Below are 25,182 nucleotides of genomic sequence, written 5' to 3' on the forward strand. Positions count from 1 at the left end.
CACAGTGCATCGCACCCTGCTGCGTATGGGGCTGCACACGGAGGACCAACAGCATATTGGGCAGGTGGGCATAGTGTTTTGGCTCATCAGGTCATAATGTTTTGGCCGAACGGTGTAAATTGTGACTAGGAGTTTGGGATAACTGATCCAACTTTCATTCATTGGGTGGAAGCTTTTTCAAAGACCAAACAATGTTCAGTTTAATATTTTACTTCAGTGGATGCCTCCTACAGTGCGACATTTCTTCAATGCTGTCTTGATGTGTCAGTCGAGATTATGTACTCTGAGTAGGGAGTAACTCAGCGGGTCAGGCAGCATCTCTAGAGAAAAGGAATGAGTGACGTTTCGGGTCAAGACCCTTCTTCAGACTGAGAGTCAGGGGAGAGGGAAATGAGAGATACAGACAGTGGGGGAGGGATGGAGTGGGCCAAACGCAAATTGGAGGACCAGCATCTCATATTTTGCTTAGGAAGATTACACCCCAGTGGAATGAATATTGATTTCTCTAACTTCAAGTAACCCCTGCATTCCCTCTCTCTCCATCCCTCCCCCACCCAAGTCATCCCAGCTTCAAAGTCGTCTTGTTGAGTCTAATTGTCTGTACTCGTTCTCACCCAGCAAACAGCTAACAATGGCCTGTTCCCTTATCATCGTTACTTATTGCATATCTTTCATTCATTTGTTCTATATCTCTCTCCATCACCGTCTATATCTCTAGTTTTCCTCTCCCCTGACTCTCACAGAAGAAGGGTCTCTACCCGAAACGGCACCTATTCCTTCTCTCCAGAGATGCTGCCTGACCCGCTGAGTTACTCCAGCTTTTTGTGTTTTATCTTCAGTTTAAACCAGCACCTGCAGTTCCTTCCTACACGACTCTTCTTGAAATTGCACGTACTTGTATAATAACAGCAATTATTTTAACAGCAATTTGTTAAAAAAAAAGGGGGGGCAGCACGATTGGTAGAACTGCTGCCTCACAACACCAGAGACCTGGTTTCTATCCTGACCTTGGGTGCTGTCTGTGTGGAGTTTGCATGTTCTCCCTGTGACCGTGTGGGGTTCCTCCCACATGTCAAAGACGTGCAGGTTTGTTGGTTAATTGGCCGCTCCTAGTGTGCAGGGAGTGGGTGCCAAAGTGAGTAACATAGAACTAGTGTAAATGGGTGATCGATGGTCAGCATGGACCCGGTGGGCCGAAGGGCCTGTTTCCATGTTGTATCTCTAATTTAAACTGAAAAGGAATCTAAAATACTGCTGCCTAGAAATTCACCGCTGATCAGTAGTGTCAGTGCATCCTACCCTGGACTTTGAAGAGAGGATACACTACTGTTAGTGTATAACACATCTATGGCTTTTCAGCACAGATCATTTTCTTGGCACAAGTTCATAGATAACTCATCAGGCTTCAGATGTATTTAACAAGCTGTGGTTTGTTAAATTCATTTTGCCCACGGGCAAGTGGCTTTCTGAACCTTCCAGCTGCACTGAGTGTCCATGTGACCATCGCACAAGGCTTGATACTCTGCTACATGACACACCCCAGCCGGCACTACTCGACACTAACTGGCAAGCACACCTCTCCACGCTAGAGCCAGCAACAATTTCCTGTTGTTGTTAAGTTATAATAATAATAATAAGCCTTTATTGTCATTGTACGTAGAGATACAACAAAATTAGGAGAGCTTCTCCTGATAAGTACAATACAATACAATACAATATATCTTTATTGTCATTGTACAGGGGTACAACGAGATTGGGAATGCGCCTCCCATATGATGCAATAATTTAATTAGCTAGTCAGTATTAATTTAAACAACAACAACCCAACGAAACATTGCAACAGTTTTAAAACAGAATCAAGTGCAAGTAGATCTGTGCCGGATCACTTGCGATGTGACCATCCGGCTCAGCAGGACCGGTTCATAGCAGCTATGGCCCTGGGGATGAAGCTGTTCCTGAGTCTGGAGGTGCGGGCGTAGAAGGCCTTGTATCGTCTGCCCGATGGTAGAAGTTCGAACAGACTGTTGCAGGGGTGTGAAGAGTCTTTGTGGATGCTGGTGGCTTTTCTGAGGCATCGTGTGTTGTAGATGCCCTCCAAGGCTGGTAGCTGTGTTCCGATGGTCCTCTGAGCTCTATGGACTACCCGCTGAAGAGCTTTCCTCTCTGCCTCCGTGTAGCTGAGGTACCACACAGGGATGCCATGTGTTAACCAAAACAAGTTAAAAAACACATCCAATACGTCATTTTAATGCTTAAAGTAGTAAATGAATATATATTTATCAGACCTAGGTAGAATATTGCACTTGGGAGAATATTGCACTTTAAAATGTAATAAATACTTTAAAAGAAATTAGTGGAATGGATGACAGCATTTCTCATGTTGTGCAAATATTTAAGGAATTTTGAGTTCTGATGACCCAGGATGGGAGGGGTCTTTGATTATGTTCCTGGCTCTGCAGAGGCACCAAGAGCTGGAGATGTCGTCCAGAGGAGGCAGAGGGCAGACACCTCCAGCTCTCGGTGCTCTGCAGAGCCAGGAAAATAATCAAAATAATAAAAGTTCAACTGTGGTCTTCTTAAGCTTTCGATTGATTCATTGGCATCTTTGCATTTATTTCCTCTCGTCAAAAATAGAAACCTTGCAAAAAATGCAGGCACTTAGCCTTTTTTAAAGGTTTCAAAAGCTGGCCTGCCTCCTGGGGACTATTTGGGCCGCTATAGCATCTGCCCTGTCCCCCAGTGACCGACCTCAGTTAAAGCTGGAGTTGGGAAGTGAGAGGTAGTTTGGGCTATTGTGTTGATGGGGTTAGAAACTGCTCAATGGTGGTTCAAAGGTGCTTTATTTGCCACATATGCAACCGCACAGTGAAATTCTTGTTGCACATATTGCACATGCAGGTGCCATTATTCAAAGTCCAGCCTGTCGGCGTGCTCGATGTGTGCGTTCCCAGTCCCACCGGTCCTTGGGCCCGGTTCCCAAAGACCTCCCTGATCCCTCCCATCATTTGGAGTGGTTACAAAATTGAGGCAGTGGGGATTGTTGATGCAAGATTAAGTGCTAGTTATTTGGGTTCTAGAAAAGGAGAAAGCATTTTGCAGCCTTGCAATTTACTTTAAAGTTGGTAAGTGTTTGAAACAGAGAGCGGTTCTGTATCTACGAGTGGGCTCAGTAGCATGGCTGACTTATCAATTACAACAGTATGGCACTTGTATATTCTCACATTGAGAATGGTGCCAGGTCCTCATCTCCTGAGGCCTGGTTGGAGAGGGACTTGGATCAGACACTTAATGGCTCTCTGCTGAGGCACTGAGGGGGTCATCTTGTCAGTGCGGGCAGTGGCCGGTGGAGTGGGATAGGCATGTTACATCTGTGATGGTGGGGACTGAGAAGGATACAGGGGAGGGAGGTGTGGAGTCAGTGCTTGAGAGGTGGTGGGGGGGGGGGGGGGTGAGTGAGGGAGAAAGCAGGATTGGTGACTTCACAGTGTGGCTGATGGAGCAGAGGCTGGAGTGATGGCGTAGATCTAGGGGTGGATATTGAAGGCGGTTGGTGGCGTGTGTTTAATGGGGTTGTCACGGTACCTCACTTCCCTGCTGGCCTCCCAGTTTGGAAGCAGAGCATGTTGACCTGCAAGTGCCCATTCGTGAGCTCCCTCAGACAGTGCAGCTCCTGCAACCGGGGTGATGTACAGGCAATGACATCCCTGATGCAGACAATGGCATGAAGGTCACAGGCTTGGCTCGTGACAAGAAGTGCACTTTGAAATCTAATGAGTGATGTGAGACAACCCAGAAATGGTCAATATGATGCTTCAATCTGGAAGAAATCAATTTTCAATTGCATAACCTTGGGGGGAGAAAAACAACGTAATGCAATTGGCAAAGCTTTCCGTTTGGAAGGTTGGCAAGACTGGACGGCAGGCAAAAACTGCCGACATGAAAATGTGTTTATAGCAGGACTGTAGGTGGCCGCTGATTATAAATCCCGTCAAGATATGACTGTAGACACAAGGAACTGCAGGTGCTGAAATCTAGAGCATTAAACAAAGTGCTGGAGAAACTCAGCGGGTTAGGCACCATCTGAGTTTGAGCTTAGTTTATTGTCATGGTGAAAAAGCATTTGTTGCGTGCTAACCTGTCAGTGGAGAAGCAATACATGATTACAATTGAGTCATCCACAGTGTACAGATACAGGATGAAGGGAACATCGTGAATAACGTTTCGTGCAAGATAAAGCCAGTAATGTCTGATCAAAGATAGTCCAAGGGTCTCCAATGAGGTAGATAATAGTTCAGCACTGCTCTCTGGGTGTTGGTAGGATGGTTCAGTTGCCTGATAACAGCTGGGAAGAAACTGTCCCTGAATCTGGAGGTGTACCTTTTGCCCGATGGGAGAGGGGAGAAGAGGTAGTGACCGGGGCGAGACTGGTCCTTGATTATACTGCTGGCCTTGCCGAGGCAGCGTGAGGTGTAGATGGAATCGATGGAAGGGAGGTTGGTTTGTGTGATGGTCTGGGCTGCTGGCCTTGCCGAGGCAGCGTGAGGTGTAGATGGAATCGATGGAAGGGAGGTTGGTTTGTGTGATGGTCTGGGCTGCGTCCACAATTCTCTGCAACTTCTTGCGGTCTTGGATGGAGCTGTTCCCAAACCGTGCTGTGATGCATCTGTGGAGGGAATGGGCGGATTGCTTTTTGGGTCGGGACCCTTCAAACTGACTGTGGTGGGGAGGAAAAGCTGCAAAAGAGAGGTGAGGGCAGGACAAAGCATGGCAAGTGATAGGTGGATACAGTTGGGGGGAGGGGGTATTGGCAAGTGTGTGGAGTAAGTGACAAAGGCTGGAAGTTAAAAGAACTTAAAAGGGCTTCAGAGAAGGAGAGAAGTGAAATGTAAAGCTGGAGGGATATAGGTGGACGGGAACAGTGGAGGAGGAGATAGAGGGGGGGGGGTTAAGACTATATTTGGCCCAGTAAGGATAAAGGGTCTTCAGTGAAAAGCTGCCTATCAATGGTCTTCTGAGATGGTGCCTGACCCGTTGAGTTCCAGCACGTTGTGACTTTTTCCTCAAGACACCAGCATCTACATATCCTTGTGTCTATAAAATCATGAGAGGAATAGACTGGGTAGATGCACAGAGTCTCTTGCCCAGAGTATATGTATCAAAGATCAGAGGACAGAGGTTTAAGGTGAGTAAAGATTTAGTAGGAATCTGAGGGGTAACGTTTTCACACAAAGGGTGGCGGGTGTATGGAACAAGCTGCCAGAGGAAGTATTTGAGGCTGGGACTATCCCAACATTTAAGAAACCATTAGAAAGGTACTTGGATAGGACAGGTTTGGAGGGATATGGACAAAACGCAAACGTGAAACAAGTGTAGATGGGACATGTTGGCCGGTGTGGGCAAGTTGGGTGGAAGGGCCTGTTTCCACGCTGTAAGTCTAAGGATAAAGGATGGTAGGTTAACAAACTGACGTGAGCAGCGCACAGATATTCATCCTGCTGGGAACTTTGTTTTCTCCTCAGGAAATTGGTGATGTGGAGAACTGGGCAAGAAGCATTGAGATGGACATGAGAACAATCGCCTCTGCGCTGGAGTACGTGTATAAAGGGCAGCTACAGCCTGCAACCTGATGCCAACCCACATACAGACACTTTGTGAGCAAGAAACCAAATCACCTTCTGAAGATAAAGCTGCCACTCTAAACACAAGCTCTGCAAATGGAGATTTCCAACAGGATGAACCCTGGACTGCCCTTCCTAATTCAAATGAAGATGTGAACTATAATATATTCCTCTCACTGTGATGGTTGGCTGCTCCAATAATCTAACAATGAATGCACATAAGCAGGACTCCATGCATCTGTTTTCCTGGAATGTAATAGTCCAGAAAATATAATATGTACATGTTAAAACCTTAAATAAATACCTGTGGGCCTATTTCATATTTCTCTGCTATAATAATTTGTGCCATCTCAGGATGTTAGAGTCATGTTGTGGAAACAGGCCCAACTTGCCCACACCGGCCAACATGTCCCCGCTACGCTAGTCCCACCTGCCAGCGTTTGGTCCATATCCCTCCAAACATGTCCTATCCATGTACCTGTCTAATTGTTTCTTAAATGTTGGGGTAGTCCCAGCCTCAACTACCTCCACTGGCAGCTCGTTCCATACACCCACCACCCTCTGTGTGAAAAAGTTACCCCTCAGATTCCTATTAAATCTTTCCCCCTTCACCTTAAACTGAGCAGCAGAGTTTGTTTTAAAGTAAACGCGTAATCTGAATATTAGTGGTAGAAACACTCAGTGTGTTCCCCTATTGTTTACTCTATTTAAAATTATTATTAAAATTATTATTTTAATTTATATTATTATATTAAATTATTATATTGAAAATTATTAGTGTTTACCCTTTTGAAAAGAAAATTATTACAGTTTAATTCGTATCTTTACAAGCCCCAACGTCGGCCAAACATTTTGCGTCATGTGCAGGCATGTAGTGTTTTCCTGCAATTGTTTGCCAAATAACGGGCATTGGTGCTTCTCATTGCTGCAATTTATCAGTGGAATGACGGCAGTTGCCAGTAAGTAGTAGTTGTTCCTCTCCCTTTGCCTTGTCACGCTAGCACTTTCCTTGCCAGATCAATCAATGCAGATGATAATTCTTCCTGAGAAGCATTTGTGGTGGATGTCCACATTTACCAGCTTGTTCTATGCATCAGTTACTTTTCCTTCTTCGACCCGAAACATCACCCATTCCTTCTCTCCAGAGATGCCTGGCCCGCTGAGTTACTCCCGCATTTGGGTCTATCTTCGATTTTAAACCAGCATCTGCAGTTCTTTCCTACACAGTTACTTTTCCTTCCTGCAATTCTTTTGTGTTTAGAAATACAGCATTGAAACAGGCCCACCGAGTCTGCGCCAACCAACAATCACCCGTGCACACTACTTTTATCCTACACCCTAGACACAATTTACAGAAGCCATTTAAACTACAAACTGCAATCATTGGAATAGACAATAGACAATAGACAATAGGTGCAGAGTAGGCCATTCAGCCCTTCGAGCCAGCACCGCCATTCAATGCGATCATGGCTGATCACTCTCAATCAGTACCCCGTTCCTGCCTTCTCCCCATACCCCCTCACTCCGCTATCCTTAAGAGCTCTATCCAGCTCTCTCTTGAAAGCATCCAACGAACTGGCCTCCACTGCCTTCTGAGGCAGAGAATTCCACACCTTCACCACTCTCTGACTGAAAAAGTTCTTCCTCATCTCCGTTCTAAATGGCCTACCCCTTATTCTTAAACTGTGGCCCCTTGTTCTGGACTCCCCCAACATTGGGAACATGTTTCCTGCCTCTAATGTGTCCAATCCCCTAATTATCTTATATGTTTCAATAAGATCCCCCCTCATCCTTCTAAATTCCAGTGTATACAAGCCCAATCGCTCCAGCCTTTCAACATACGACAGTCCCGCCATTCCGGGAATTAACCTAGTGAACCTACGCTGCACGCCCTCCATAGCAAGAATATCCTTCCTCAAATTTGGAGACCAAAACTGCACACAGTACTCCAGGTGCGGTCTCACCAGGGCCCGGTACAACTGTAGAAGGACCTCTTTGCTCCTATACTCAACTCCTCTTGTTATGAAGGCCAACATTCCATTGGCTTTCTTCACTGCCTGCTGTACCTGCATGCTTCCTTTCATTGACTGATGCACTAGGACACCCAGATCTCGTTGAACTCCCCCTCCTCCTAACTTGACACCATTCAGATAATAATCTGCCTTTCTATTCTTACTTCCAAAGTGAATAACCTCACACTTATCTACATTAAACTGCATCTGCCATGTATCCGCCCACTCACACAACCTGTCCAAGTCACCCTGCAGCCTTATTGCATCTTCCTCACAATTCACACTACCCCCCAGCTTAGTATCATCTGCAAATTTGCTAATGGTACTTTTAATCCCTTCGTCTAAGTCATTAATGTATATCGTAAATAGCTGGGGTCCCAGCACCGAACTTTGCGGTACCCCACTTGTCACTGCCTGCCATTCCGAAAGGGACCCATTTATCCCCACTCTTTGCTTTCTGTCTGTCAACCAATTTTCTATCCATGTCAGTACCCTACCCCCAATACCATGTGCCCTAATTTTGCCCACTAATCTCCTATGTGGGACCTTGTCGAAGGCTTTCTGGGAGGAAACCGGAGCACCCGGCTTCTGTAAATGGTTGGTAGACACAAAATGCTGGAATAACTCAGCGGGACAGACAGAATCTCTGGAGAGAAGGAATGACGTTTCGGGTCGAGACCCTTCTTCAGACTGATTGGCTTCTAGAAATTGCCTCTAGTCTGTTGGATACAAAAGTGGGACAACATGGACGATCAATGGTCAGCATAGACTCAGTAGGCCGAAGGGCCTGTTTCCACGTTGATCTCGAAAATAAATGAAGTATTCTAACATGCTTCCTCCATGAGCTTTTGATTTCAGAACCAGTCTGTTATGTGGCATCTTGTGAAAAGTGTTTAGTTTATTGCCACGTGTGCCGAGGTACAGTGAGAAGCTTTTTTTGATGCGTGCTATCCAGTCGGAACGGCTATACATGATTATAATCAAGCCGTGCACAGATACAGGATAAAGGGAATAAAGTTCAGTGCAAGATAAAGTCTGATTAAAGATAGTCTTGAGGGTCTCCAATGAGGTAGATGGTAGGTCAGGACCATTCTCTCATTGGTGATAGGATGGTGTAGTTGCCTGATATCAGCTGGGACGAAACTGTTCCTGAATTTGGTTTAGTAAATCTGGATTAGTAAATCAAAATACTCCACATTCGCAGGTTCCCATCTATCAATTCTCCATGTTACATCCTCACAGCATTCGAGCAACTTTGTCAAACATAATTTACCTTCCTAAAACCACATTGACTAGGATTGACTAGGTTCCTCTTTAGTTATTGACTCAAGCATCTAATGGCTGTTAAACCAACTGCCCTTTAGTTCTCTTCCTTCTTCCTTCGTCCTTTTATGGAACAATTGACAATTTGCTAATCTTCCGGTAGCGTTCCAGCGTGTGGTAAGTGATGAGGAATTTCAACCAATGGCTCCTCTATCTTGGCCACCACTTCCTTTAAACCCCCAGCATGCATCCACAGAGCCCTGCCGTCTCTGGACCCCCTGACTTTTTCCAGTACTGTATCCCTTGTAATTGGGATAATTATTTTGTTTAGTTTGGAGATACAACATGGAAACAGGCCCTTCGGCCCACCAAGTCCACGCCAACCATCAATCACGCAGTCACACTAGTTCTGTTACCCCATTTTAGTATCGCACACTAGGGGGCAATTCATAGAGGCCAATTAACCTACAAACCTGGCACATCCTCGGGATGTGGGAGGAAACTGGAGCACCCAGAAGAAACCCACGCGGTCACGGGGAGAACGTGCAAACCACACACAGACAGCACCCGAGTCAGGATCAAACCTGGGTCTCTGACAATGTGAGGCAGCAGCTCTACCCGCTGCACCGCTGTGCCACCCACTAATTATATCTAATTATTTGAAACTGGCCCATCTGATATCTCTACCAGCTGTGCCACTGTGCTGCCCAGAAAAGATGGCACTGCATTGGGAACCTGGAAGACAGTACACAACTCTGAATAATAGTAAACATTAATGTTAATTAACATCCAACTTTCTGGTCACTCCTATTGTACAAAATATCCTGCCATGCAAAGAGTAAGCGTTGGAAATCCAGAAACTGATGCCTGTGTGCTCCAAGCCAAATAGTTGTATGTTTCTATTAATTTAAATGTTTATTTTCAAACAAAATAGTTTTAAGTGACCCAATTCTCTTACAGATGTTTATGGTGGCCAAACTTTGAGAGCCACTTGATATCAAATCATTTAGGTCTCTGTTTGTAGGGTTTATGTAAAAAATAAAGCCTACTGCTCAGCTTTTATCGAGAAGCAAAGAAACCACAGCATAAAAAGGAGAACATTCTCTCTAGCTAGAAATATTTACTCTATTCCAATTCCCTTTTAAAATATCTTTCTATTTTTTCCAAGCACTTATCTCGTCTCATCTTAAATAATCGTCTTTAGCTAAATACAGCTTTTATGCAAGGCATTCCCCGTCACAGATTCCCCGGCCCTTCGGCCCACTATGTCCAAGCCGACCTTTTTGCCCACCTACTCTTATCCCATTTGCCTACACCAAATCCTTACCCTTCTATGCCAAGCCTATTTAAATGCTTTCCGAAATCTCTCTTAAACAATGTGATTGTGTCTGACTGCACGCTTTGATTCACCATCCCAACTCTGTCGTATCAGTCGAAGCCTTCAAGATGGCGGCGGTGGATGGAGGAAAGGAACGGTACCGGTGAGCCGGCTGAGGGCTCAGCTTCTCTGTCCACCAACGCACTCTGGGTGTTCCGAGAGGCGCCCGGGAGGCACAGAGGCTGAGCAGTGGCCTCGTCAGGCGAGGGACCACGTGTTCGGGGGTCAAAGTGTCCTGATCGAGATGTCGGCGCTGTGGGCCGCTGGAGGCCCTGCAACAGCCTGGGGCTCCATTAGATTGGGTGCTGCTCCAAGAGGCCGAGCGAGCCGAATGGAGCAGCCTGCAGTGGCACAGAACAGCGGTGGAGGACACCAACAACGTCACCTGGCCAGGGAGACCCTGCAACTCCAACCCAGTGCCACCGTCAGGATTAACTTTATGGCCAGGTTAAGACGACATTTTTAAACAACTCTGAACTTGAAGGGTGCAAGTGACGGCAGAAACATGGCAACTCTTGTATATTGTCTCAGTGTAATGTACTATCCTTACACTCTTGTACTTAAGTATGATTGTGCTTACGAACAGTAAGAATTTTACTGAACTGTATGCAAAAAAGGAATCGCACTGTACCGAGCTACATTTTTTTTTAAATGTCAAAATATACTTTATTCGAGAAATAAATATATACTAAACATGTTCTTTCCAAAACTCCATCCAACATTCTTGGAGGCTATACATACGTTCAATACATATATTCATTACACCAATTACATAAAATTACCCCCACCCTTGCCACTCATGTGGCCCACTGGCGTGGAATCCCTTCCCTTATTTGGAGGGGCGTCTCTCTCCACCACACCCTGCCCCCATGTCCAGCAGCGGAAGGACCCTAGACTGTGGCCCTCCCCCACAGGGCCTTGGCGTTGGCTGCGCCAAGCTTCAGTGCGTCCCTCAGCACGTACTCCTGCAGTCTGCAGCGGGCCAGTCGGCAACATTCCCCCACGGACAGCTCGCTCCGCTGGGAGGTCAACAAGGATCGGGCAGACCAAAGAGCGTCTTTCACCGAGTTGATGACATTCCAGCAGCACTCGACGTCAGTCTCTGAATGTGTCCCTGGGAACAGTCCGTAGATCACAGAGTCCTCTGTGACGGAGCTGCTCGGAATAAATCGTGACAGGGACCCCTGCAGACCTCTCCAGACTCTCTTGGCAAATCCACACTCTGTGAAGAGGTGGGCCACCGTCTCCTCTCCATAGCAGCCGTCCCGAGGGCAGCGTGCGCTGGTAGTGAGGTTCCGGCGGTGCAGGAAGGATCTGACTGGGAGGGCTCCCCTCACCGCCAGCCAAGCCAGGTCTTGATGCTTGTTGGTGAGTTCTGGCGATGAGGCATTCCTGGGAACACATGTGACAATAATGTGCCATTGAACTGTATACCCCTGCACTGTTGCGATGAGACCCAGCACAAGTATGAGGAAAAGCTCCTCACCTTCTGTCAAGACTGTTTAATGGTGAGATGTACCCGTAATGGAACAATGACATTCTTACTTGCAGCAGCACAACAGGTTTGTAAACACAGCACTCAATAGATAACATCATAAAACAAACAAAAATAGTTACTTTTTTTTTTTAAATTAGTGCAAAACAAAACAAAAGTCAAAGTCTCCAGTGCAACCAAGACAGTTTGCAGTTTGGAGTTCAGATGATTTTTGTTGTGTTTAATAGCCTGTTGGTTCTTGAGAAGAAGCTGTTCCTGAACCTGGACGTTACAGTTTTCAGGCTCCTGTACCTTCTTCCCGATGGCAGGGGTGAGATGAGTGCGTGGCCAGGGTGGTGTGGGTCTCTGATGATGCTGGCTCCCTTTCTGAGGCAGCGCCTCCTGTAGATGCCTTCGATGGTGGGGAGGTCAGTACCTGTGATGTGATGGACCGGGCAGTGTTCACCGCTATTTGCAGTCTCCTTCGCTCCTGGGCGTTCGAGTTGCTAAACCGGGCCGTGATGCAATATGCTCTCTACTGTCTGCCTGTAAAAGTTCAGGAGAGCATTTGTCGACATTCCAAATCTTGTCTGGGCACTTTGCAGTCTTCCGAACCCTGCAGTCAATTCAAGTCATCTTCAAGTAATGTGATTTCCCTGTCTCTATAGGTCGTCCATCTACAATGTTGACTTGAAGGTAGACACAAAATGCTGGAGTAACTCAGCGGGTCAGGCAGCATCTCTGGAGAGAAGGAATGGGTGACGTTTCGAGTCGAGACCCTTCTTCAGACTAAGTTACTCCAGCATTTTGTGTCTACCTTCGATTTAAACCAGCATCTGAGAGTTTTTTCCTACAATATTGGCTTGGCTTGTTTTTTTTTCTCTCCTTTTCTCTCTGGGAGTGGATACAAGCTTGACCTGCTGGGTATGTCTTCCTGCTCTGCATTTAACACTCCCACATCCTTTTATCTGCGTTCCCACTCTCTGGCTGTTCCCTTTCACTCATTGACCAGATAACCTCATTCACAGCTTGTCCCCAGGGTCACCCTGGTTCACCCTACCGTAAACATCCCCACCCCCACTTCTCCACAGCTAGCAAGCTTTGTTGGCCTCCTTCCCAGGTCTGACAGAAGACCTCTCACCTAGAACAGGAACTGTTTCTCTCCCCATAGATGCAGCCGGACCTGCTGGGAATTTCCAGCATTGTCCGTATTTGTCACTTTGAACTCGGTGGGTCAGGCGTCATCTGTGGATGGAAACATAGAAAATAGGTGCAGGAGGAGGCCATTCGGCCCTTTGAGCCAGCACCACCATTCAATGTGATCATGGCTGATCATCCACAATCAGTAACCTGTGCCTGCCTTCTCCCCATACCCCTTGATTCCACTAGCCCCCAGAGCTCTATTTAACTCTCTCTTAAACCCATCCAGTGATTTGGCCTCCACTGCCCTCTGTGGCAGAGAATTCCACAACTCTTTGGGTGAAAACTTTTTTTCTCACCTCAGTTTTAAATGGCCTCCCGTTTATTCTTAGACTGTGGCCCCTGGTTCTGGACATTGTTCCCAACATTGGGAACATTTTTCCTGCATCTAGCTTGCCCAGTCCTTTTATAATTTTATATGTTTCTGTAAGATCCCCTCTCATCCTTCTAAACTCCAGTGAATACAAGCCTAGTATTTTCAATCTTTCCTCATATGTCAGTCCCACCATCCCAGAGATTAACCTCGTGAACCTACGCTGCACTGCCTCAATAGCAAGGATGTCCTTCCTCAAATTAGGAGACCAAAACTGCACACAATACTCCAGATGTGGTCTTACCAGGGCCCTGTACAACTGCAGAAGAACCTCTTTACTCCTATAGTCAAATCCTCTCGTTATTAAGGCCAACATACCAAATGAACCAGCATCTGCAGTTTTTTCTTAAACTTAAGAAGGGTCCTAACCTGAAATGTCAAGTGTCCATTTCCCTCCACAGATGCTGCCTGACTCACTGAATTCCTCCAGCAATTTGCTTTTGCTCAAGATTCCAGCATCTGCAGTCTCTCGATTGTCCATTATCTTCTCAACATGGTGCTCCAGTTATTACCAGACTGCCTTTACTTCAGGCAAAGTTTTTAACTTGTATCTTATTGCACATTACCAGCACAGGGCAGCACCCATAAACTAACAGGGTGAATAACGAATTAGTACGTGTAATTTGAGATCCCACTGTTATAATTCTACTGTTCTGCACAATTTCCTGATGGAATTTTTTCCATCTGTCCAAGGAAACAGGACCTTAATATTTAATCCAAAAAATAAGCACAGCTAACAAAGCAGCTGCCCCTCTCTGTTGGAAGGTCGTGAGTAAACTATCTTGCTGAAATCCTGCCACTGGACTTCAATTGTTGGAGCAAACTTGTTGGAGTTTGCACCTGCAACCTTCAATTTAAAGGTAAGATTGGTGCTAACTGAGCTAACCTGATTTTCACTGCCATGCCAAGGCAAGCATGGGGCTGTTTCCTAAATGAATGCGACCTGAGTAATTAGTACTGACGAGGAAACATTCTGCTTCCATTTTCATTAGTTCTATTCATTTAACTTTAAAGTATCCTCTTTGCTGTTTTATCAGATTGTTTGCCCACAAGCAGATTATAGTTAGCACTATTGCAACAATGCTTGTCCTTTGCAGAGTTGTAAAGTCATACATCATGGAAACAGGCCCTTCGGCCCAACTCGCCCTTGCCAACCACAATCTCCCATCTACGCCAATCCCATTTGGCCGATATGCCTCTAAACCTTTCCTATCCCCAGTGAGCAATCATATGTTGCCATTTCCTGTACAAGCCATGATATTTCCTTTAGATCCTTCACACGAGCATGTCATCAATTTTCCTTTACACTCACTTCTTGAGCAAAATGGGCGGCACGGTGGCGCAGCGGTAGAGTTGCTGCCTTACAGCGAATGCAGCGCCGGTTCAATCCTGACTACGGGTGCTGTCTGTACGGAGTTTGCATGTTCTCCCCGTGACCTGCGTGGTTTTCTCCGAGATCTTCGGTTTCCTCCCACACTCCAAAGACGTACAGGTATGTAGGTTAATTGGCTTGGTAAATGTAAAAATTGTCCCGAGAGGGTATAGGATAGTGTTAGTGTATGGGGATCGTGGGTCGGCGCGGACCCAGTGGGCCGAAAGGGCCTATTTCCGCGCTGTATCCCTAAACAAAATCCCTAGACAAGTTGCAACCCCTCAGTGTGACGTGCTGGGAGAGACCAACAAAACCACCTTACAAGGCTTCAAGATGTCCTTTTTGGTTTAGTTTAGAGACACAGCATGGAAACAGAACCTTCGGCCCACCGAGTCCACAACGACCAGCGATCCCCACACGCTAACACTAACCTACACACACTAGTGACAATTTACAATTTTACCAAGCCAATTACCTACAAAATCTTTATGTCTTTGGAGTGTGGGAGGAAACCAGGAAACCAGAGATCCCAGAGAAAGGTCACGGGGAGAACGTACAAACTCCGTACAGACAGCACCCGTAGTCGGGATCAAACCTGGGTCGGAAGTTTGGTGAAAGAGATGGCTTGGTCCAAAGGAGCATGGAAAACAGATTTTACTTTGAAAGCCGGAGAACGCTTTACTTTGACAACGGGAGAATTTAGTGCATGTTGTACTGAACTATGGAGACAAAGCAGGGCCCGGGGTCAATCCTTGGTGTGTGATGAGTTACCTAATCCAAAATATCACCTATTCATTTTCTCCAGAAATGCTGCCTGACCCACTGAGTTACTCCAGCACTCTGTGAAACGTCACCTATCCATGTTCTCCACAGATGCTGCCTGACCCGCTGAGTTACTCCAGCACTCTATGAAACTTCACCTATCCATGTTCTCCACAGATGCTGCCTGACCTGCTGAGTTACTCCAGCACTCTGTGTCTATCTCAAAATGGCAGAGTTGAGATGCTGTAATTGACCTGGAAATATCAGCACTCTGAAACGATATCCTTTTGTTCCTGAGGGGTAGTGGATGTTAGGAGATAAACTGGAATCTGTTATATGTGGGATGGTCAGATAGACTCACTGGCACATGAAGATTCGCACAAAATGTGTAGGAATGAACTGCAGATGCTGGTTTAAACCAAAGATAGACACAAAATGCTGGAGTAACTCAGTGGGTCAGACAGCATCTCGAGAGAAGGAATGGGTGAAGTTTCAGAAGAAGGGTCTCGACCCGAAACATCACCCATTCCCTCTCTCCAGAGATGCTGCCTGTCTTTTATGTCTATGAAGATTAGCACCTTGGGTGGAGTCATAGAGTGATACAATGTGGAAACAACTTGTCCACAGCTACACTAGTGATGATGGGACCATGCTCCCAATACTCTAGGGATGATGCCCTGGGAAGCCTTTAAGAGGTCAGTAACTTCAAGTGGGGGAGAAAGTCTCTTGCCTTTGCTTGATCTCACGATGGGCTTACCAACCTCGGCTTGTCGAGGCTAGTCTTGCGCTCTGATCAGTGAAGGACGTTATTTCTTTGTACAGTGGGTGGTACGTTCCCCTGAATTGTGTCTCCTTTGACGTCAGTTTGTTTTGCACTGAATCTTGCAGAACGTGACAAGGAAAGACCTTCCTTTGAATTCCCTCCTGGAGCCTCATGGAAAGCAGACATTAAAGGTCAGGAAGTGTCCCGAATGCCTCTTGTCTGAAAGCAAGCCGCTGCATTGAACAAGCGGAGATTAGCATCCCCATGGACTGGTCATTTAAAGGAAGCTTTCTGCTGTTAGGTAGAGGAGCTTTGTTTCAGAACAAAATATTTGGCAGTGAATAACCAAAGAGGCGGATGCAAGAATGACCTTATTCACTAACCTGTGCACACACACACACACACAAAGTTCCTCTTCCACAATGAATATACGGAATGTCTGCCAATGTTGCCTTTATTGAAATATAATCATTCAACTGTTGGAATGTAAGTGAATAAATATTTCTACGTGGGTTGAGAAGAATGACAAAGTCTACCAGCTGGCACACTGCACGTCCTCACGAGCTGGTACCCCTATCCTTTCCATCTCCTGAGTGTGGACCATGGGCCAATGGTCCTTTGTACCTTGACACGACACACAGTGAGTGGCACGGCAGTGAAGTGGGCAGGTCGTGCCGCTGCCTCACGGCACCAGAAACCAGGTTCCATCCTGACCTCGGGTGCTGTCTGTCTGTGTGGAGTTTGCACCTTCTCCCTATGGGTTTTCTCCGGGTGCTCCGCGTTTCCTCCCACATCCCAAAGACGTGCGGGTTTGTAGGTTAATCGGCCCTCTGTAAATTGCCCCCTAGTGTGTAGGGAGTGGATGGGAAAGTGGGATAACACAGAACTGGTGTGAACGGGTGATCGATGGTCGGCACGGACTGGATGGGCCAAATGGCCTGTTTCCCTGCTGGATCTCTAAATGAAACTAAACTAAAAAATAATTAACATAAAAACATAGAAAATAGGTGCAGGAGGAGGCCATTCGGCCCTTCGAGCCAGCACCGCCATTCATTGTGATCATGGCTGATCATCCACAATCAGTAACCCGTGCCTGCCTTCTCCCCATATCCCTTGATTCCACTAGCTCCTAGAGCTCTATCTAACTCTCTCTTAAATCCATCCAGTGAATTGGCCTCCACTGCCCTCTGTGGCAGAGAATTCCACAAATTCACAACTCTCTGGGTGAAAAAGTTCCTTCTCACCTCAGTTTTAAATGTCATCCCCTTTATTCTAAGATTGTGGCCCCTGGTTCTGGACTCTCCCAACATTGGGAACATATTTCCTGCATCTAGCTTGTCCAGTCCTTTTATAATTTTATATGTCTCTATAAGATCCCCTCTCATCCTTCTAAACTTCGGTGAATACAAGCCCAGTCTTTTCAATCTTTCCTGATATGACAGTCCCGCTATCCAGTGATCAATCTCGTGAACCTACGCTGCACTGCCTCAATTACAAGGATGTCCTTCCTCAAATTAGGAGACCAAAACTGTACACATTACTCCAGATGTGGTCTTACCAGGGCTGTATACAACTGCAGAAGAACCTCTTTACTCCTATACTGAAATCCTCTCATTATGAAGGCCAACATGCCATTAGCTTTCTTCACTGCCTGCTGTACCTGCACGCCAACTTTCAGTGACTGGTGTACAAGGACACCCAGGTCTCGCTGCACTTCCCCCTTACCTAACCTAACACCATTGAGATAATAATCTGCCTCCTTGTTTTTGCCACCAAAGTGGATAACCTCACATTTATCTATATTATACTGCATCTGCCACGCATCTGCCCACTCACTCAACCTGTCCAGGTCACCCTGCAACCTCCTATCATCCTCTTCGCAGTTCACACTGCCACCCAGCTTTGTGTCATCTGCAAACATGCTAGTGTTGCTTCTAATTCCCTCATCCAAATCATTAATATACATGGTAAACAGTTGTGGCCCCAACACCGAGCCTTGCGGCACTCCACTCGCCACTGCCTGCTATTCTGAAAAGGACCCGTTTACTCCTACTCTTTGCTTCCTGTCTGCCAACCAATTTTTTATCCATGTCAACACCCTACCCCCAATACCATGTGCTCTAATTTTAGTCACCAATCTCCCGTGCGGGACCTTATCAAAGGCTTTCTGAAAGTCTAGATACACTACATCCACTGGCTCCCCTTCGCCCATTTTACAATAGACAATAGACAATAGACAATAGACAATAGGTGCAGGAGTAGGCCATTCAGCCCTTCGAGCCAGCACCGCCATTCAATGCGATCATGGCTGATCACTCTCAATCAGTACCCCGTTCCTGCCTTCTCCCCATACCCCCTCACTCTGCTATCCTTAAGAGCTCTATCCAGCTCTCTCTTGAAAGCATCCAACGAACTGGCCTCCACTGCCTTCTGAGGCAGAGAATTCCACACCTTCACCACTCTCTGACTGAAAAAGTTCTTCCTCATCTCCGTTCTAAATGGCCTACCCCTTATTATTAAACTGTGGCCCCTTGTTCTGGACTCCCCCAACATTGGGAACATGTTTCCTGCCTCATCCTCAAAAAATTCCAGAAGGTTAGTCAAGCATGATTTCCCTTTCATAAATCCATGCTGACTTGGACTTATCCTTTTACTGCTATCCAAATGCACCATTATTACCTCTTTAATAATTGACTCCAGCATCTTCCCCACCACCGATGTCAGGCTAACTGGTCTGTAATTCCCCGTTTTCTCTCTCGCTCCTTTCTTGAAAAGTGGGATAACATTAGCTATCCTCCAATCCACAGGAACTGATCCTGAATCTATAGAACATTGGAAAATGATCACCAATGCGTCTACTATTTCTAGAGCCACCTCCCTGAGGACCCTGGGATGCAGACCATCATGCCCAGGGGATTTATCAGCCTTCAGTCCCATCAGTCTACCCAATACTATTTCTCGCCTAATACAAATTTCTTTCAGTTCCTCTACCCCCCTAGATCCTCTGTCCTCCAGTACACCTGGGAGATTGTTTGTGTCTTCCTTAGTGAAGACAGATCTGAAGTACCTGTTCTAAGACAGATCTAAGTACTTCATCTTTTCAGCCCGTATTGCAATTCTGTTTGATTTTCAATGCTATTGGAAATGAAACGTCATACTGGCTGGGGTGTTTCAGTTTCAGTCATTATTTCTATGCAAATTGCCATCAACATTGCTGATCAAACAAAGGACTCGGCCTCCTTCTTACAGCCTCCAACCTCCACTACCCCACTCCCCTTCAGTTGGTATTGAGACATTCTGACCAAAGATTTGTTTGCTATTCTGTACTGAATCAGCTCATCCCATGGTCACACGAGTTGATGCTTCCAGTTTGCAGTGCTCTATTATCCCCCGCACCCTTCTAACATGTTGCCACAACTATCTTTCTCCTCATCAGGACATGGTGGCGTAGCGGTAGAGCTGCTACCTCACAGCGCCAGACCCGGGTTCAATCCAGACTAAGGGTGCTGTCTGTACGGCCGCCATTGGTGGAGCGGGAGCACGTGGCCGCTGGAAGGGTGAGGTCATGTGGGGAGCGGAGCGGTGATGTCACCTTGTCCCTTATTTATGAGTGAGATAGTTGGCACCCCTAGTTGGCACCCCTATCTCCCAGTGACCTGCGTGGGTTTTCTCCGGGTACTCCGGTTTCCTCCCACACTCCAAAGTTTGTAGGTTAACTGGCTTGGTCAAATTGTAAATTGTCCCCAGTGCGTAAGTATGCACCAGTGTAAGCGTGGACCCAGTTGGCCGAAGGTCCCGTTTACGCACTGTATCTCTAAACTAAACTAAACTAAAAAGGACATCTTGAAGCCTTGTAAACTATCCTGGGATACAGAGTGGTGCAACTGGCTCATCAACTGCCTCACACCTCCAGAGACCTGGGTTCGGTCCTGTGGAGTTTGTACCTTCTCCCTGTGGCTGTGTGGATTCCCCTGGGTCCTCTGGTTTCTCCCCGACATCCAAAAGATGTGGAGGTTGATAGGTTAATTGGTCTCTGTAAATTGCATGGGTGGGCGGTAGAGGCTGAGGGGAGTTGGTGGGAATGTGAGGAGAATAAAATGGTATGATTGTAAATGGGTGGTTGATGGTCGGTATGGACTTGGAGGGCCGAAGGGCCTGTTTCCCAGCTGTGGGACTCTGTGATTCCACATTTTGTTGCTTTTAATTTTCCTATTTTACTGACCTAGTGAACTTACTGAAATCGAAGGTATTTATTTCACAAAATGCTGGAGTAACTCAGCAGGTCAGCCAGCATCTCAGGAGAGAAGGAATGGGTGACGTTTCGGGTCGAGGCCCAAAGGGTGTACCAGCATCTGCAGTTATTTTCTTACACTTACTGAAATCTAAGATGTGCATATATACGAATACACAATTATGTTTTTGTGAGGGGCTGGGGAAGTTCCCGAGTGTCATGCCTGACTCAACTGCGCCACCAACTGGCAGTCACGGTTACTGCAGCTATTTGCTTGATGATATCTCCTGGTCATGCTTCCACTTTAAAATTGTGAACTTTTGTAAAAGAGAAGGAGGTGTGATCTCTTGGGTGTGTGGACCCTACAGTTTGATATCTTGTTTTTAAAGCACTGTTGCAATAATAAGTCGGGGAGGATGTAAAAGAGCAGCCAGGATTTCCAGTGCTGATTACAACCCTTGCTGCTCCGTGCAGGATGTTGAATGAAGATAGGATCTAATTCACCAATTACACCCTTAATGAACCAACAGCCTGTTAATCCCACTCTCTCCATCCCTCCCCCACACTAGTTCTCCAACTAGTTCCACTCTCCTGATTCATTTGACTGATTGTCTGCCTTCTTGTCACCTCAGCCAACAATGAAACAAAGATATACACAGAATGCTGGAGTAACTCAGCGGGACAGGCAGCATCTCTGGAGAGAAGGGATAGGTGACGTTTCGGATGACTAGTCTGAAGAAGGGTCTCATCCCGAAACGTCACCCATTCCTTCTCTCCAGAGATGCTGCCTGTCCCGCTGAGTTACTCCAGCATTTTGTGTCTAACTTGGGTTTAAACCAGCACCTGCAGTTCCTTCCTACACAACAATGAACCATTCTACATTTCACACCTTACCTTTCCGTTTCTCTAGTCTCCCTCTCCTCTGACTCTCAGTCTGAAGAAGGGTTCAAGTGTTGTTTTGTTTAGCAGTATGATACAAGCTTGAGGCTCAGGAGAGAAAGGCATGTCCATTTAATAATCTTTATAAACACGCTAATATAAGCCCTGTGTCTTATCAGGACACACAAAACTATCAAACAGATGCAACGAGTGATTAGAAAGGTAAATTGAGTGGGTCTCTGATGATGCTGGCTGCCTTTTTGAAGCAGTGACTCCTGTAGATGCCTTCGATGGTGGGGAGGTTAGTGGCCATGATGGACCGGGCAGTGTTCACCACTTTTTGTAATCTTCTCCACTCCTGGGCGTTTGAGTTGCTGGACCAGGCCGTGATGCAAGCGGTCAGTGTGCTCTCTACTACACACCTGTAGAAGGTCAAGAGAGTATTCGCTGACATACAGAATCTCCTCAATCTTCACACACTCTCGACTCTTGAGCCTTTGCCCACTTAATCCTGATATCTCCCACTATGACTCAATGTCAGACTTGTATGATAACCCTCCTGTGAAATGCTGTGGGACACCTCACCACATTCCAGGTGCAACTGAGATGCAACTTTGTCTCACAGTTAGTAAAGGGCCTGTTCCACTTAGGCGATTTTAAGGTGACTAGGCTGTCGCTGACAGTTTGCCAGGGTGTCGCGGGCATGATCGTGAGGAGTTTTCCAAGAATCGTAGTGGAAATCAGCGCGTTGCTGAGAAATCTTCCGGTTTGAAATCTCTTGGCGACAGCTGGCTTGTCGCCAGGTATCGTTGCTTATTGCAGTCGCTGTCGCATGCTGTCCCCAGGTTTGCTAGGTTCTCTTAGATACGTTTAGAAGCACATAATATTAAAATAAGTAAAGTAATTTCAAAATACCATCAAATGCTTGTGTTTAACCAATTTATTCACCGTCAGGACATTTGACAGGTAGATTGGAGGTGGCAGTTTGACGGTCAGGTAAGCGTGGGAATTTTGCGATCTTTATGACCATCAGCGATTACATTTAAAGTGGGCTCCCAACCCAGATATGCAACCCAGAAACCAGATATGCATCTCCCGTACATTTTCAAAGAATGCCCACACACTTTTCACAAAAATCCACTGAACCACTTTTTAAATTAATTTTTTTAATACAGCTATTAGTAAACTGGAAGTAAATCCTGTTTATTCCTTGTTACAGTGAAGCTTGGTTTTTAAGTAACCTATACAAGGTGTTATACTTCAAAACTCTCAAGTACTTACCGACTTGTCAGTGATTTCAGCAAAAATTAGGACGCCGGAGAAGCATTGACAGCGTGGGAATGTTCGCGATGTTTCCGAAGACGGTGTAATCTCGACCTGACTCGACATTGTTGTGGTCACTGTCGTGGTCATTGTCGTGGTCACTGTGGTGGTCATTGTCGTGGTCACTGTCGTGGTCATTGTCGTGGTCATTGTCGTGGTCACTGTCGTGGTCATTGTCGTCGGGTAAAAGAAAAGTTCGGCGATCTGCTACGACTTTGACAGTCGCCGGCAGTCGCCAAAAAGATCGCCTAAGTGGGACAGGCCCTTTACTCGCTTTTGACTGATTCCTCCCCCTAGTGGAGTGAAGACATATTGCTCCGAGCTGTCCCATTATACCGACACCAGCTGGTGTTCACTAATATGGGGGATAAGTTCTGATACCCTGGCACTGTTTTACTTGAAATATTTGTTCTCTGTGTAGAGGAAAACCTACGCCTCAGCCAACGTTGTTGTCAAGTTTAGCTTTAACTAGACCAAGTGGACCCGTTGGGCCCAAACCTCTCCTGCATTGGTGCAGTACCCTCTCCCTCTCCCCCTCCCCCTCCCCTCGCCCCTCCCCCCTCGCCACCTCTCCTCCACCCCTCCACCCCTCCCTCCCTCTCCTCCCCTCCCCCCCCTCCCTCCCTTCCCCTTCCCCACTCCTTCCCCCTCCCCCTTCCCTCCTCCTCCTCCCTACCTCCCTCCCTCCCCCCCTCTCTCCCTAGGGGATAGAATTAAACTTTAAAATGTGAATAACTTTAAAAACATAACACCGATTTCAATGAAACTTCTTCCATTAGCACCAAAGGGACGACGGTGAGTAAGGTGGGCCTAAAATTGTCGCGCTATCGTTTACCGTTTTGGCTGTAGTTCAGGAACAAACAAACAAACAAACAAACAAAAGTTTTAGTATATAGATTTTGTTTAGAGGTACAGCACGGAAACAGGCCCTTTCGGCCCACCGAGTCCACGTTGACCAGCGATCCCCGCACACTATCACTACCCTACACACACTAGGGACAATTTACACTTACACCAAGCCAATTAACCTACAAACCTGCACGTCTTTGGAGTGTGGGAGGAAACCGAAGCACCCGGAGAAAACCCACGCAGGTCCCGGAGAGAACGTACAAGCTCCGTAGTCAGAATGGAACCCGGGTCTTCGGTGCTGGGAGGCAGCAGCTCTACTGCTGCGCCACCGTCTTTATTATTAGAATTCCCTTTATCCTGGATTGTAATCATGTATAGACGCAAAAAGCTGGAGTAACTCAGCGGGTCAGGCAGCATCTGTGGAGAACATGGATAGGTGACGTTTCACAGAGTGCTGGAGTAACTCAGCGGGTCAGGCAGCATCTGTGGAGAACATGGATAGGTGACGTTTCACAGAGTGCTGGAGTAACTCAGCGGGTCAGGCAGCATCTCTGGAGAACATGGTGGGCCGAAGGGTGTGTGCTGTACAGCTCTATGACGCGGGGCATGTTGGATGGTGTGGGAAAGTTGGGCCGAAGGGCCTGTTTCCACTCGATGACTGGTGGACAGACACTAATCACTTACTGGCCCTCATCCTGACAATGGCAGGAGCATCTGAAGTCAATCTCTCCCAGCACAGGAATGGATATAATGATATGATCATTTCAAAACACATGCAGGGTTTTGAGTCTCTATCCGTAAGTTGTTCATCGGTTCACTTTGCAGCCACAATGGTGCCTCTTGCATTTGGACTGGGTGGGCTGTTCTGTACATTCTGCACTGACCGGGGGATTGTGTTTATGTACAGGGATAGTCTTGCTAAGCTGAATACAAAGAATGTGTTTCACTGCACCTGGTACATGTGACAATAAAGAAACCATTGAACCATTAGTGTCACAGTGGCGCAGTGGTAGAGTTGCTGCTTTACAGTGCTTGCAGCGACAGAGACTTTGGTTCGATCCCGACTACGGGTGCTGTCTGTACGGAGTTTGTACGTTCTCCCCGTGACCTGCGTGGGTTTTCTCCGAGATCTTCGGTTTCCTCCCACACTCCAAAGACGTGCGGGTTTGTAGGTTAATTGGCTTGGTGCATGTGTAAATTGTCCCCGGTGTGTGTAGGATAGTGTCACTGTGCGGGGATCGCTGGTCGGTGCGGACTCGGTGGGCCGAAGGGCCTATTTCCATGCTGTATGAACCATCTCCCTTTGTTAAATGTAGGTTGTACATAAGCTATCCGTCAGCCTTCAGACAGCACATCTGATACCAGCAATTATGAAATATGTGCAACAATGCCTCTGTTATCTCTTGCATAGAAATCATTTACAATGTGTGGAAACAATCCATCTACAGCAAAGGTTTTATCTTCTTTGACCAGTTCATTTAATATCTCCCTTTTTACTAATTTAAAAGCTCTCAGCTCATTAATCATCTCATCGCCCAATACCATGTCCTCCATTTTATCTCCCTGGTAAATACCAATGAACAATAATGATTTCATTCTCTTTTCTCCCTGTTGTTATGTGTGGTATTTTCCTGTCTCTTCTCATCCTAAGCTTACATTTTTATTGCCGTCGCTGTAAAATAATT

General features: G+C 46.5%; 1 protein-coding gene across 1 annotated transcript in view; it reads left to right on the forward strand.

Moving 5' to 3' along the window:
- bloc1s1 (biogenesis of lysosomal organelles complex-1, subunit 1) overlaps window positions 1–5,942 on the forward strand; it is a 101,341-nt gene extending 95,399 nt beyond the window's left edge. The window contains exon 4 of the mRNA XM_078431294.1: window positions 5,520–5,942. Coding sequence (XP_078287420.1) covers window positions 5,520–5,627 — 108 coding nt within the window. The 3' untranslated portion in view covers window positions 5,628–5,942. The remainder of the gene's footprint in view (window positions 1–5,519) is intronic.
- Window positions 5,943–25,182: the final 19,240 nt, after the last annotated feature.

The sequence above is a fragment of the Rhinoraja longicauda genome, chromosome 42 (genome assembly GCF_053455715.1).
Source record: "Rhinoraja longicauda isolate Sanriku21f chromosome 42, sRhiLon1.1, whole genome shotgun sequence".
Taxonomy (NCBI): Eukaryota; Metazoa; Chordata; class Chondrichthyes; order Rajiformes; family Arhynchobatidae; genus Rhinoraja; species Rhinoraja longicauda.